The sequence below is a fragment of the Penicillium chrysogenum genome (genome assembly GCF_028827035.1).
Source record: "Penicillium chrysogenum strain IBT 35668 chromosome Unknown utg000001l_segment0_segment0, whole genome shotgun sequence".
In the NCBI taxonomy this organism is placed as follows: Eukaryota; Fungi; Ascomycota; class Eurotiomycetes; order Eurotiales; family Aspergillaceae; genus Penicillium; species Penicillium chrysogenum.
In genome coordinates this window covers 2,855,437-2,870,532 of record NW_026622749.1, presented here as the reverse complement: position 1 = coordinate 2,870,532, position 15,096 = coordinate 2,855,437, and the positions used below count along the sequence as shown (strand labels likewise).

The 15,096-nt window shown below is 49.6% G+C and overlaps 5 protein-coding genes across 5 annotated transcripts; 2 read left to right on the top strand and 3 right to left on the bottom strand.

The window, feature by feature from the left end:
- Positions 1 to 6: 6 nt before the first annotated feature.
- pre3 (proteasome core particle subunit beta 1) lies at positions 7 to 979 on the top strand (the record flags this gene model as incomplete). Its single annotated transcript, XM_056706903.1, has 5 exons — positions 7 to 79; positions 130 to 175; positions 248 to 262; positions 326 to 601; positions 655 to 979. Exons 1-5 carry the CDS (start codon positions 40 to 42, stop codon positions 977 to 979), a joined length of 702 nt encoding a protein of 233 aa, XP_056571205.1. The 5' UTR covers positions 7 to 39.
- A 1,200-nt stretch (positions 980 to 2,179) lies between these two features.
- N7489_001147 (putative cyclin-dependent protein kinase complex component) lies at positions 2,180 to 3,697 on the top strand (the record flags this gene model as incomplete). The annotated part of the gene is made up of 2 exons (XM_056706902.1): positions 2,180 to 3,367; positions 3,425 to 3,697. The coding sequence occupies 2 exons, from the start codon at positions 2,180 to 2,182 to the stop codon at positions 3,695 to 3,697; spliced, it is 1,461 nt and encodes a 486-aa protein (XP_056571204.1).
- Positions 3,698 to 6,334: 2,637 nt separating this feature from the next.
- On the bottom strand, positions 6,335 to 7,090 carry N7489_001146 (uncharacterized protein; the record flags this gene model as incomplete). The annotated part of the gene is made up of 6 exons (XM_056706901.1): positions 6,335 to 6,412; positions 6,469 to 6,548; positions 6,636 to 6,717; positions 6,763 to 6,854; positions 6,961 to 7,021; positions 7,079 to 7,090. The coding sequence occupies 6 exons, from the start codon at positions 7,088 to 7,090 to the stop codon at positions 6,335 to 6,337; spliced, it is 405 nt and encodes a 134-aa protein (XP_056571203.1).
- Positions 7,091 to 7,558: 468 nt separating this feature from the next.
- N7489_001145 (uncharacterized protein) lies at positions 7,559 to 8,590 on the bottom strand (the record flags this gene model as incomplete). The annotated part of the gene is made up of 1 exon (XM_056706900.1): positions 7,559 to 8,590. One exon carries the CDS (start codon positions 8,588 to 8,590, stop codon positions 7,559 to 7,561), a length of 1,032 nt encoding a protein of 343 aa, XP_056571202.1.
- Positions 8,591 to 9,798: 1,208 nt separating this feature from the next.
- N7489_001144 (nuclear pore complex Nup192/Nup205 family protein) lies at positions 9,799 to 15,046 on the bottom strand (the record flags this gene model as incomplete). The annotated part of the gene is made up of 5 exons (XM_056706899.1): positions 9,799 to 9,849; positions 9,912 to 10,180; positions 10,229 to 10,384; positions 10,440 to 14,774; positions 14,860 to 15,046. The coding sequence occupies 5 exons, from the start codon at positions 15,044 to 15,046 to the stop codon at positions 9,799 to 9,801; spliced, it is 4,998 nt and encodes a 1,665-aa protein (XP_056571201.1).
- Positions 15,047 to 15,096: the final 50 nt, after the last annotated feature.

Below are 15,096 nucleotides of genomic sequence, written 5' to 3'. Positions count from 1 at the left end.
CTTTTCACTTTTCCTAATTTCTCTCGAACACAGCACAAAATGGTCGCCCCCCATGGAACATCAGGAATGCTTGGTGAAGGTGAGCAGAGCTATCGTCATCCGCCGACAGCAACCAGCTAACATCTCCAGATGGCATTCACGTCGACATGAACCACCTGAAGTCTGGCGAGGTCAAGTAAGCTAAGCTTATGATATTATTTGCCATGGGCGTTAATCAACATATACTAACGTATCATTCTTCATTCAGCTTGGGAACCTCGATGTAAGTTGAGCTGGAGCTCTCGAACCTTACCATCTGCAACCATCCCCACTAACGTTCCAACAGCATGGCTATCAACTTCAAAGACGGAGTCATCCTGGGTGCGGACAGTCGAACAACCACCGGTGCCTACATTGCCAACCGAGTCACCGACAAATTGACACAGGTGCACGACACCATCTGGTGCTGCCGATCGGGTTCCGCCGCGGACACCCAGGCTGTGGCCGACATCGTCTCCTACCATCTCAACATGTACGGTGTAACGAACGCCGAGGCCCCTACCACACAGGTTGCTGCGTCACTCTTCCAGGAATTGTGTTATGAGAACAAGGACGCGCTGAGGTCTGTACCCGGATCTTTGGATCATTGCTCAATTCGTGCTGACTGAACAACAGTGCGGGTATCATTCTTGCCGGATGGGATGCACGACACGGAGGTCAAGTGTTCTCGATACCGTTAGGAGGATCCCTTCACAAGCAGCCGTTCGCTATCGGCGGTTCGGGCTCGACCTACATCTACGGTTATACTGATGCCCACTGGCGGGAACAGATGACGGAGGAAGAAGGCATCGATTTCGTGCGGAGTGCTTTGCAGGAGGCTATTAAGTGGGACGGTAGCTCCGGTGGTGTCATTCGTCTCGTGGTCTTGACCAAGGCCGGTGCCGTGAGACATCTCTACCTGCCTGACAACGGCTACACTGGGCCCGGAGTGACGAATTAATAAGCGTTCTAATATTGCGTCAATCACCAAATGGAATGGTTTCATGATCCCAGTTCTCCGGACTTCACATTCTACTATGCGCCCCCACCGGGGATATACGATGTCCGAGTGCCAATATGACAAGTCTGACACTAGTCCACGAGTGCTGCCATACCCCCACCTTTATCATCGGGCTATGTAGGGAGAAAAGGACCGAGCAAGTCAAGAACTAGATCGGAAGTGCTCGGCCAGCTGGCTATTGGGTGATAACTGCCGAGTGAGTGATATACTTGAATAGACCGGGAGGAACACCGGATTTATATACCCTGGGTCTATTCTGTTCATGGATTGAGTTGATTCAGTACTGTAATACTCTGTAGAACATACAACACTCTTACATATGTATGTAGATCTGTAGTTTTTTTTCCATTAGTACTGCCTAGACTTAGGAGATACGTAGGGTAAACATGTCACATCCCACATGCACACATTGGAATTCCAATGTTCATCCCCGGACTAAATATAATAGCGCTAAGCCTAAGATGTATGAGCATCATCACTCCCACGAGGATGCATATCGTTCTATCATTCGTCAATATAGTCCAGCCTATAGACCCTCTACAACATACACCGTTCCTTTTATATCAGCCCTCAATGACAGATCTCTTAGAACATACTCCCAGTACTAGAGAGTATGTTAGAGTATGTTTCTTTTTTTTCTTTCTTTTATCTCTTAATTAGTCCAAACAAGAATTGTTATATGAGAAGTTGACATGTTGCCTAATTAAATCCTGTTTCATATTTCCCCGGCACTGACCTCACTGACCTCGCACCTCACTTTGACCCAAACTCCCCAACTTCAAGAGTCCCCTAACTTACGCGCTTCCCCTGTTACTCCTGTTACTCCTGTTCTTCTGTCTCTTTTCTCCTCTCTGTGTTATCCTTTTCTTTTCAATGGATTCGATCAGTCGTTGATCCTCAAACTCTCTCTCTTTTAGCTCGGGGATTTTTCCCTGATTTCCGTCGTCTAGCCCTTGGGGTAATCCAAAGTGTATGCAAGCCCCTCTATTATCCCTCTCTTTTCCCTCCCTTTCCCCTTGTATCGTGCATATCATCCCTATTCTATTCGATCTCCCATGTCCGGTTCACAGTGGCGAGTCTCCAAGCTGCGACCGCCTTGCTGACCCGTGTTCCCGCAGAAAAACAGATCATAGCCTTGATATGGGCTCCATCGTCGTCAACCACGTGCCGTCGGATCATATCGACATGCTGGGAGGCGCAATCGACTCGGATTCAGTTTATTCTTTCGCCCAGCCAATGGACACTCACTCGACTGCCTCCTCCACCCCCACCTCCATTGCCCCACCGTCCGTAGGCTCTGCTCGGCTTCCTGTGCATGCGAATGATGTACCGGCTTACATCAACTCGCGCACACCTTCTCAAGCTTCCCGCTCTTCTTCCGAGACTCCCACCTTCACCTCACGCCCGCCCTCGATGACGTCTCATCCTAGCCATGCCTTTCCTCCGGACTCTTACTCCTCAACACGTACCCCACCAACCCAGAGCGGGAGCAACCCGTACTCTTCTAATCAGTCGGCGCCGGATTCACCGCGCCTTCAACCTACACACCAGTCCATGCAGTCTGTACCAGGCTCCGAAGCCAATTCACCGAGTCGCATCCGGGTCCAAAGCTTATCTCACATTCAGAGTCTCGCCAACGAGGACCTGGTGGGATCGCGGAGCTCACACACTTCGGGAACTGGGTCGCACCAACGACAGTATGAGATTAGCTCCATGCCGGTCACGGAGATCATCGAGATGGTCGCTGGGCTTCTGACTAAGATCACGACTACAAACGATATACATCACGAACATGTACATCGCCATATCCCGCCACCCGAGGGCACCTCGAACCTTAGCCCACAGGCTACCAGCGTGCTCGCATTCCACGGCAAGAATGTCCCGACCATCACAATCTTGAGTTATTTAACTCGCATTCACAAATACTGTCCTACAACCTATGAGGTCTTTCTAAGCTTGCTGGTCTACTTCGACCGCATGACCGAGCTGGTCAACCGTGATCAGCTCGACACCCTGCACCAACGTTGGGACTCTACCGAGGGATCTGGATCCTCATCTGCATCCGCATCTACTGTGTCTGGAGGGGACTCCGAGATGCGGGATTCTCTGATGGCGACACCACCCCATTCAACAGGCTTTACTGCGCAGGACTCGCATGGGCCGAATACTTCAATTTCGCCGAGCCTTTCACCTCAGTCGGATGCCGAGGCACTTTCACATTTCTTCGTCGTTGATAGTTTTAATATCCATCGACTGGTCATCGCTGCCGTGACCTGTGCGAGCAAGTTCTTCTCTGATGTTTTCTACACCAATTCACGTTATGCAAAGGTATGTCATTCTTATATCTGACTGCCAGACCACAGCTAATCGTTATCGGTTACGCAGGTTGGCGGACTTCCACTGGTGGAGCTCAACCATTTGGAACTACAATTCCTCCTTCTGAATGACTTCCGACTCGCCATCACTGTCGAAGAACTAGAGTCATATGGGACAATGCTCGTAGAATTCTACGCACGGGAGGTTGTGTCCCAACAACAGCAACAACATGGAAGTCTTCCCCGCCCGATTGATCCCTCGCACTCCGATGCCATGTACATGCGATCCCGCGATAAGCCTCGCGACCACGCAGAGCTGGGACAGACTCCGACACCACCGTAGTCCATTCATCGGATTGAGTTTGTTATTCTACACGGCTCTTTCATTATTTTCTCCAGTCCATGATCCACCCTGTCTTTTCATCTTCTTTGCTATCCTTCGATCCGTTGAGCGTTTGCCTATCTCATATCTCGCACTTCGACTTCGTATCCATTCTGGTGACGTCTCATACCATTCCCCCGTCACCTCATGCACAACCTTTACACCTCTCTGGATCTGTTTCAGCGCATTTACACGTCACGACTTGTATAGAGTTTTGGTTCTCAACTGGCCGGGCTTCGCGGGTTGTCTCTTTACGACTATTCCCCCTTCTTGCAACATACATAAACATCTACTTGATCTCGTTACTGGTCTTGCGAGTTTGTGCTGTCTTCTCTTATCTTTTTCATGGGTCGGTGTTATGCTGGCGCTTCCTTGCATCACGAAGTTGGCAGATTAACTTGTCTGTTTTAGGAGTAGTCTCGAATATCATTCTAATATGCTTTTTATTCATCGCATTGTTTTCTTTCTTGTAGATGTAGTGTCGTGGATTCGTGGAGCAGTCCGAGTGCATGAATCATCGAGTTTCGAGTTTCGATGTTAATGAAACAATAATTGATATTGATATCAGTTTCATCTCGAATAGCCAACAGTATCTAAAACTGCACGGTAGTAGACCCTTCTCGATCGTAAAAGATAAAATCCAACACTACATGGCCAATTTCGGGTCTCGGACTTGGGCTTTGTGACAATTAGCCCTAACTGACGATCATATATTCTGGACACATCTAATGCATAATGCCTTTACCATATAAATCTACATCCAGTCGGCCTCGGTACGCCTTTGCTCAACACTTATATCATTTATAGACTATTGGAAAATGCTATCATGCCATACACAAAGAAAGCAAATTCCCTCGTCTCATTGACAATAACACCCGATAGTAAACGATCTGGGTACAGTTACCTATTACATTTTCACACAGGCATTACTGCTGAACCAGTCCTTTTTCTACATTTTTGTCTGGGTTTATGCCCAAAAGCTCCAGGCTGTGCTTGGACATGTCCTGGAAGGAAACGGGAACGTCGACAACCAGCACCCACTGCCCTGTGCATGGTTGAGGCAGCCCTGGCAACACAACGTCAATCATGGGAAGTGATAAGGATGATTCTCTAAGAAGAGCAGGCCAAGCACCCACGAGAGTCATCGAGTCCTGCTCATCTCACTTCAACCATGCGTGATAATTGCCATCGCCGGGACAGCCAGGGCGTGTATCGTTGTGAAGACGGAACACCATAACTGCAACCAGAGATGCTTTAATTACACCCTTGACGAAAGAATTTCTGCTCCATTTGTGGTTTGTGACTGGTACCGAATTCCTTGGGATAATGTACGGTACCTCAGTGATTGTCTAGCACCGACAGTGACCACGGGGCTTACTGAGACCAGATCATATATGCCTCATGCATAGATAGACATCCTTAATTTTCTGGACCGGCTCTCGTGCACGGAGAATGGCAAGGCTGCTTTTGCATTCGGGTGGTCGCCAATTATTGACAGTGTCACTAGTGTCATCGGTAACTTGCACGGCCCTCTTGGTCTGCCACAGGGTATGGTTGATCACTCTTATACAGTGCATAGGCTTATTGGCACAGTATTCGAGGAAGAGATTGCGGACAGTTGAATGAGCTTAGGCCTTACAATTTGTGTATTTTCCTCGGAAAGCACGTGGTTGGTTGGATTGAGCTTTTCTGGGCCTTGCCTTATAGTAAACCTTAGATTCTTCTTTCTGGAACACGACGGTCAAATTCCCGAGACCATAAATACTCCTCTCAAGATCCGTCACTCTGTTTGTGTTGGAAAAGACCATTGTGATTCAGAGTGTACTTGATACACTTGGTGTACGCACAGACCACTTGTATGTACTCATCTTCATCCTTTCTTCTCCATACCCCTCGCACTGCGAGAATATATGATGAAAAAAAGAGGAAAAGAAGAAGAAGAAAAGATGTAGGATACTCGGTACTGAGTCATTAGCACAATCACAGAAATCCATGGGCAAGGACATAGACGTACTCCCTTCGCCAAAAAGGCGAGCCACCACACGTCCTGCTGCCTTCCACGCGTTCACAGACAGTGACGTTCGCCAACATCCTCCCCTGGAACATGCGGGATCAGCACGAGATAAAAGGAAGGAAAAGGGACTGGGGTCATATTTACTCTGGAAAACGAAATATGAAGCCACCACACGCTCTGCTGCCTTCCACGCGGTCACAGACAGAGACGCCCCCCCTCCCCCGGAAGACATGCGGTTAGCATGCGATCAAAAAAGAAAGAGGTGGAATCATATTTACCTTGAAGAAAGAAAGGATGAAGCCACCATACGTCCCGCTGCCTTCCGCATGTTCACAGACAGAAACGTTTGACCGAGCTACGCGATGTCAGCACACAAAGCAGGAAGGCCTTCCGGCTCATCCATGCTGTCTCCAAGTGTTGGGGCAATAAATCCAAAATATGAAGCAATTACCTCACGATATGCTGCCTTCTGCGTCACAGACAGAGGCGTTCCGTTCGATCAGTTTGATTCGTGGTGACGATACCCACCATCCACCTGTGGGTGTTAGCCCATGCCATCAGAGGCCTGGAGTATACTTACCCCGTCACCACTCCAATTGAGCCACCACACGCTCCGCTGCCTTCCGCTCGTTCACAGACAGAGACGTCCCCAGCTCCCTCCCCTGAAAGATATGCGGTTAGTATGTGGCCAAAAATAATGGATTGGAATCATATTTACCTTGAAGGAGAAAAGGATAAATCCACCACACTCATGTCCTGCTGCCTTCCACATGTTCACAGACAGAGACATTGATCGATCTATAAGATGTCAGCACACGAAGCAGGAAGACCTTGCGGTTCAACCATGCTGCTTGCAAAAGGATTTGGATGGGGGAAGCAAGTCACCACATGCTCTGCTGCCCTCCGCGTGCTCACAGACAGAGACATTTAATTGGTACGGTTTGCGGCGGCGACACCCACCAGCCACCTGAAATTGGTCGTCATGTTAGCCTCGGAGCCATCATATGCTTACCAAGGACTTACCCCCGTCGCCATCCAATTGAGCCACCACACGCTCTGCTGCCTTCCGCGCGGTCACAGACAGAGACGTTCCCCTCCCCTCCCCTGGAAGACATGCGGTTAGTATAAGATCAAAAGGAAAGGAGTGTAATCATATTTACCTTGACGGAAAAAGAAATGAAGCCACCACACGTCCTGCTGCCTTCCGCACATTCACAGACAGTGACGTTCGATTCGGTCGGTTCGATTCGTCGGGAATACCCACCAGCCTCCTGGTATTGATCGCGATGTTAACTTTAGAAATCATCACATGGTTGGTAATGACTTACCCTCGTTGCCATCCTGAGTCTCCACACGTCCCTGCTGCCTTCCTCGCGATCACAGACAGAGACGTTGCCCCCATGTCTCCAAAATACTCACCAGATACTCACCACGTACTCACCAGATCTCCCAAGGAAAAAACAAAGGAAACGCCAGAAACGCCAGAAACGCCAACAACAACGCAGGAAGCAATTTTTTTTGGGGGTTTTTGTTTTCAGAAAAGCAAACGGCAAAAGCCTCAGAAGGAACAAAACAGAACATAGAAAAAAGCAGACCCAGAAACGCCAGAAACAACAACAGAGGAAGCAATTTTTTTTTTGGGTTTTTTTTTTGTTTTCACAAAAGCAAACGGCAAAAGCCTCAGAAGAACAAAACAAAACATGGAAAAAAGCAGACCCAGAAATACAAAAGAAAGAACAACAGAGGAAGGAAGAGGAAGCCAATCAGCCGAGGAGGACTCCGAGGACACCGAATGCAGACCGTCAGCTTCAAAAGAAGAACATCCCATGGATGAGGAGCAGCACAAGCACAGCATAGACTGCTGGTGCAAGGCATGGGAAGCAAGACCCCACCACAAGGAAGACCGCACAAAGGTTGAAGAACAAGTCTGGCGAGAACGGGCCAACCTGGACGTGGGTCTGGACCACACGTTGAGGAACCCTTGGCGGTGAATTGCGAGGCTCGCAAGGGGGGGAAGCAACCACGGCCTGGTGCACAGGCGGAGGGGATGGTACTTCGGGGGCAGCATCGAGGTCGGGAAGAGAACGCATAAGCGAGCTCATATCGAAGGTGTCAGTCGGGTCCGGGAGTGCATCGGCCAGAGAGGACATGTTGAAGGCCTTGTCAGGGTCAGGCAGATCACGAGCCATCGCAGACATGTCGAAGTCAGACCCATGCTGTGAACCGCTGGAGGCAGGTTCAGGCAGGGCATCCTTCAGGGAGGACATGTCAAAGGAGGAAGACTCTTCGGGCGAACCATAGGTGGCAGGTTCGGGCGCTGACCCTTCGGAGGAAGGTGCGGACCGCGGAGGAGAACGGGGCTCAGAGGAATAGGCAGCGGCGAGTTGACGGGCACGTACAACGCTCATCCATTGTGAATGGGTTTCGTACCGAGGTCCAGAGCTTCCGGGAAGCTTGGAGAGGAACCGCTGGTTGGAGCCCGAGGGATTCGAAGTGTACATGATGAACGACTTCGTCTCCGCGACCTGGCCTTTCTTGAAGGAGGCCTGTAGGTTCCGCTCTGGCCGAGCCGGGATGATCCTGACCCGCTCGAGGGAGGGCTTGTCGTCGGGGAAGTGTACAGTCTTCCGGACGCAAGGCTCTCCAGGTGGGGTGGGATCCCGGCCAGAGATTGAAGCGGCGAGGCATGACTTCGAAGGAGGAGGGCGGTATTTAGATAGGAGGCGGCGAGGACGAGTCCTTTTGCCGAAAGCAGAAGAAGAAGCAGTAGAAGTAGCAGAGAGCATTGTGATAGCTTGGTAGTAATCAAAAGCAGTGCAAGTGATAATGACCAGTGGCATGGGGAGAGGAGAAAGAAGAAAAGGAAAAGAGGACTGGGGGGGAAATAAATAACACTGGGATACTCCATGGCAACGGGCAATGGCAACAGGAAGGTACGATGGTTTGATAAACAGAATATGAAGCTATACAGGAAGGAACGAAGGTGGTTGGTGGCCATGGAAACCAGTTAGGGCAAGGAAATACGGAAGGAGCGTGTCACTACTACATACATGTACATACATGCACTATACACTACATGTATACCTACATAGGTATGTCTAGTGATCCAAGTGGACATGCTTCATACATGTACAGCTAACTCGGGTCTATCAAATTGGGAGTTAGGGCTAGGTTATATGCATGGGACCGAATAGGAAAAATACACTCCTCTTTCCAAGGCGCTTTTGTGTTATTTTTGCTGTGATAGATAGAATATGAAAAGAGACATCAAAAAAGACATCAAAAAAGACATCAAAAAAGACATCAAAAAAGACATCAAAAAAGACATCAAAAAAGACATCAAAAAAGACATCAAAAAAGACGTTTAGCTAGGTATCAAAAAGGACGCCAAAGAAAGACACCAGAAAAGACACCAGAAAAGACACCAGAAAAGACACATGGCGAATGCTATACCTTAAGTATGGTCATGGCGTGTTTGCAACGACTAGATCTAGGCGAAAACTGCATTTCCAAAGGACTGCCCTACATGACCTTGGAGGATGCGCTCAAAACTTCATGGCGAGGTCCTGGGTGCATTTTCCAGGCATGCCTCGAAGGTCAGCAATCTATCAGGGAAACATAGCCTCTCGACCCAGGAATGCGACTTTTCACTTTTTTTACTTTGAACTAGACGGCTCCGAGGCCGAAAATTTTTCAGTCAGGGTCAAAGAGCTTCTAAAGAGAACAGACCTATCGACTGATGTCCGGAACTTTATCACCAAGGTTAACTCCTTTTTGAACGAGTCTCATCGTCTTGCAGTCCCCTTCGGCCATTACTTATAGGGCCTAGGGGGCTATAGTATGGTGGTCGGTGAACTCCCCCTAGGGATAGCCATAACAAGACCCGAAAGCTTGAAGTGGGCAGATTTCTTACACATAACGAACTAGATGTGATGCAAATGAATTTCAAAATAAAATCGCTCAACCTGGGAACCGCCTGCACTCCACCGGGTCATAATGATACATGCATTTCATCTCAGTTTTCCAGTGAGCATCAGTAGGCGAAGGCTCATGAGAACAATGCTGGTCGGGCGATATGTTGAACTTCCTGCTCCTCGAACTACACACCGTTAGTCACATGATAATCAATTCGTCCCAATAAACTGCAAAAAGAAAACGTACCTCCATGAAATCCGTGGCAGTAACAAGAGCCATGAATGTCTTGACCAGTTCACAAAGAGTCTCGTGGTGGGCGCTTGATGTGTTCCCAATCTTGGCAGATCGTTTGAAGATACCCACCATACATGGCCGGTTTTCAGCCAAGAATACGCGGGTCTGCTCCTTAAGCTGTTCGTTGTGGATACCTCGAGAGAAAACCGCATACACGATGACCTGAAGGACTGAAAGGATAAGGTCGTAATATCTCTGAAGCGCATCGGGATTTTCAATGTCTGAGAGTGTTAGCAAGATACAATCGAGCCGGGATACAATTGACTGACCAATGCCGATGTCTGGATCAGCAGCGAAAAGTCGTGATTCGTGCACGGCTTGGAAGAGACCAGAGTTGAGCACACAATTTGCTCCGCCCTTGGTTTGAGAGAGCCGCTGAAGTAACGACAAAAGCGACTCGTAGTATGCCAGTAGTGCCGGGGTGTCTGAAGTTTTGATTAGTTATAATAACACGGTCGTTTCAAAGGGGAAATGACTGACCGCTCCCCTGAGCATTGTGAAGTTCAAGGGGAAGAGACCGCAAGGCATCCAGGAATAGGCTCAAATAATTGGACCTCGAGATTAACTCAGCCAACACACAATCAGTTTGGCGATCTAAAACAGCTAAACTGTTCAATAGCACAAGGGCAGATGCACGGCACGACTCTTGGCCAGTATAGGCGTCGTCGCACATGGTCTCAATCAGGCTAGAACCGGCCGCTTTGATGACATGTTGGCTAAGGCGCCGTAGGTTTTCATGGCCTTTGCTCGACGATGTGATGCGTGTTATGTAGTGGGAACAAATGCTGTAAAGTGTTTCTCTCAACAACACATTCCCTGTTGCTAGGTTGGTGCCTCGGATGCAGAGTTGGAAGAGCTGGTGGAGCTTTTCGTCGATTACATCTCCGCTTCGAGACACATCTGTCGCCGATGGCTCCGATGCAAGTCGACCGATCAACAATTCGGCCAATCGTGCCAGTTCAAGCGCTTCGGGGAGATCCGCCTCGATCGCCGTCGTGAGCTTAGGGAGAATCAATTGGATTGAATGTAGAATGAAAGCTGGCTTGCTTCCTTCATCCATAGCAGAACAAGTGATCATGGTGGCAACGAGCTCTACCCAGGAACGGAGGGCGTGATAGCGATTTGTTTGTATCAGATTGTTCTGCTTCATTGCGAGAATGAACAACTTGAGATCGTTCGCCTCAATTAGCAGCTGCTCCTCATCGTGCGGGCGGAGCGGTCCATTGGCCGTGAGTTCTGCTTTCCGCATTTGTATCATCTCTTCTACCCCTTCCATGCTGTACACGCCCTCCTCCCGCTTGCTTTCTAATTGAAGAGCAACATCACCAAGCAAGTGGAGCTGGGGCATGTTGAACTGGCGTCCAACATCAAGATCTGCGAAATCGAAAAGGTCAAACACGGACGGACTGGATATCGGTTCACCGTCATCCGAAACCGTGTTTCCGAGCAATACGGAAAGAATTTGGGTATGTAGAGCCGGTGATCTAGCTTTTGCTGTCGAGCGAACCTCGGTTGCAGCATATGTGAAGAGGTGACTTCGGTAAAGCAGGAATTCAGCCAGTGCAGTAGCAGCGTCTGTGAGCCAAAATTCATCTGAACCAATAGGGAATCCATTCCAGGTAGTGCTTGGGCCAATAATCGGTTGGTAGGCAAACATCTCGCGCAGGAATGCCTGAGCACGCATTTCACCAAGGGTGTAGTAGCTTGCCAGCTTCGATGACCACAAATGCTTCAGCACTTCAAAGGCCATACGTTTGAGGTGCACTACCCAAGATATAATGCCACCATCGAGGATCTCCGGATAAGCCTTCAGGAAATTCACGATGGCATGCAGCAAGGAACTTTGATTCGCGAATAGCCCTTCCGCTGACACATCGAGAATATTGCCCACGCAGTCGAATCCCAGCAGCAGATGGGCAACCGTTGGGCGGTCTGTGATCGCTCCCAGGCAACTGTTCAAAAGAGCAAGAAGGCTTTCCCGAATGACGTAGCCGGCAGCATTCGGGCCGTAATCAAGTTCTCTCACATCAGGTTCCATTTGTAACACAAGAGGCCGGGATATGCTGTCCACGTCGACCTCAGATGCAAGCACCTCCACAATCTTGTTCGAGGATTGCCACTTGACGAGCTCCGGTGAGGTCATCTTGTTGAGCTTTCTGGAACTAGTAAGCTTTTCCAGTAGAGCCATGGAAATGACAGTGAGTTGCTCATGCGCCGTGCCACAATAGAGACAGAGTGAGGGGATGAGTGTCAGATTGTTCAGCACAGTGTCCTCGAACGAAGCGAGCGAGGAGTTTGCCACGATGGTCCGGGATGGTCCGGGCTGGGTTTGTACCAAAGGCTTGACGATGTTAAAGTATGTTGACTGCAGGTCCACGAGCAAGTTCATAACCTCCAGACTCCGGTGCAAGGTTAGAACCAGAACAGAGTCAGGCGACGCGGCAGCCACGTCAGAAACGTTTTGTTTCGAGGTTGCAAACAGAGATTTGAGTACGTCTTCGTTGAAAAGCCAGTCCACCACGCGGGCAAAAGGATGGGAGCGAACGTAAGTGAGCAGCGATGAAGTCTGTGTCGGGGAATCGGACACGGACGGCTGGCTCAGAAGTAACACCAGGTCTTCATTGAAGGATTTCAAGCTTGCCACAACGAAGTCCAGGCAGCTGAAGGTCAACAGGCGGGACTGGTACTCGTTAAGATCTTGTATCTTCCGTGAAAAGGCATGTCCCAGGATGAAATCGATGTAAGGTTCGATCCCGGACATGCGATAAGTTCCACCTAGGGTCTCCGGGAAAGGCAGCGACATCGGGTCGTCAATTGAGTCGGGTGAGGGAGCAATAAGTGCATTGATAAGAACAATGAATGCATTTGTCTGGTCAAAGCTCTCTCCAATCTTTTGCAAGGCTTGTTGCTGGTGCCAGACGGCAGGGTTGGAAACCAAAGGGACTTTGCCAATTCCGGACGCACCAGTTCCTCCCGATAACCACCCATCGAGACGGGCCCACGTTTCCTTTCCAACGGCGGAGAATTTATCAGTCATTAATGCTGAGAGAGTTGAAAAGGTAGTTGCCCGAAGATGCGATGGAATCGGGCCACTGCACAGGTCTAACAGTGTGCTAACAACATTGAACGACTCGTTTTGCAGCATCCACTCTCGGATAGGTTGACTCTGCTTGCACAGGTGGCCTATCAGCCGAAGGTAGCATGTCAGCATCACTGGGCTCTCAGGCTCGTTCATTTCCACGGGCTCTGGTTTCCGTGGACGAAAGATCCCTGGCGCTCCTTGGGGGCTTGTAGTTGTGGAAGGCTTCTCAGTGACACGAGATGCGTAAAGCTTTAGTTCAGCGAACATTTGCGACCAATTCATTGTTGTAGATCGCTTGAACTTGGTAGACATAAACTTGTCTTCCTCCGACAGGAATCGATGCGCCGCACCTGCATTTTCTTCGCCCTCGGATATCGAACACAGCATTTCGCAAAAAGCGCTGACCCGAGGAACAGTCTGTCGCTTGGATGCCCACTGAAGGAAGCCATAAAGATTCCCATCAGGGTCAGCCCAGAATTCTTGGGCGGCTTCCTGTCGGTGCTCAAATGCGAATGAGATGATCATAAGGAGGGACTCAAGGTGAGTCCGCACCTCTACCAAGCCACGGTGGAGGTTAGAAGTAAGGCCGTCTCGGAGTGCGGTGATCTGGTCCAGTCGCTGTGAGTCCTCCTCCGACTTCAACCGTCGGACAGCGTCAGGCATATTTGCAACGCACGATTCCACAAAAACCTCGAAGTTTTCCATCAAAAGCTCCTTCATAAAGCCAGAGCATGGCTCGGGATCAGGCAATGATACGACACTTTCCCTGAGCAGTAATGTGACTAATTCGCTCCGCGCGGGGTCTGCCCATTCCTCGGTGTTGACGCTGGAGCAGATCGCAAGCATGAAATCAAGGGCACCATCGTCGAGAGAAGACATGAACATCTTCGTACGCTCTTCAGATTCCTTCTCTGCGTCGACTGATGGGGATGAAACACCATCAAAGTACCATCCACTGTAGACTGAGAGCCACAGAGCAACAAGGGCGGCGTGGAAATTTGACAGCTTCCATCCTTGGCCATCCTTGGTTGCGGTAATTAATTTGTGCAGGTCTCGTGCCTCCTTCTCGGATCCAGAGCCCTCGGGAGAACCATGCTGTACAAAAGACGCAATTGTGACTGGAATGTAGTGAAACAAAAGTCCGTCGAAGCAATCAATGTTCTTCAACTGACCCACAAGTATGCGGAAGTCTTCGCTGCTGGTGTATGTCCCTTTGAACATATAGAATAGGATCGCTCCAAGTGACTCATGCTGCTGTTGCAGACTCGTACGTTGGAATTCAATGGCTTCCATGATATCGCGGTCATTTTCCTGGCCGACAACTGAAGCTTTTTGAACTTGATCTCCAAGAAGGGACAGCCATTTTTGGATGTCGGCCATGGAACTCAAGGCTTTTCGCGCGAAGAGGGAGGCATTCCGCAGAGGGCTGTTTTTAATTTCCAGGACGTGGGCTAGCGTTTCGTGCATGATAGGGTGGGTCGTTTCATGTTCAATTTCACGCGATTCTCGGAAGATGAGACGTAGGCACTCGAGGGTAAAAAGGCGGCGCTCGTGGAAGCTTATTATCGCAGCGATCAGTGGAGGCCTGTCCAGCGCTTGCGAATTTTCCTGGGCGGCCAAAAACATAACTGCTGCTTCCAATTCATCGATGTCGAGCGCATCCGCAAGTTGCAGTGCGCCTTGCTGGAAATCCTGGTTCACCGAGTATTCAACGTCGGCAACGGTGATCTTCCCTGTATCGCATTTGACATTAGTAGCTTATCGAAGCGGACGAACAGCTAGTGTTCGGGATAACCAAGATACGAAGTGGCTACTTACCTGAGAGAACAGCTTGACGGCTGGCATTGTTCTTCGCTGGCTTGTCTAGGAGTTTGCGGAAGTCTTGAATATGGGTCTCCAATTCGAAACACAAGCGATCGACGTTGGGGAGTTGACTGTTCGAAAGGGCAGAGAGATCCTGATACAGGCCACGGAGGCCATTCCGGGTATCTTGGAGCTCTGCCATGACGGCGGGGTGAAGTTGGGAAGTGAAGCTCGAGAGCTCTGTTTGTTCCA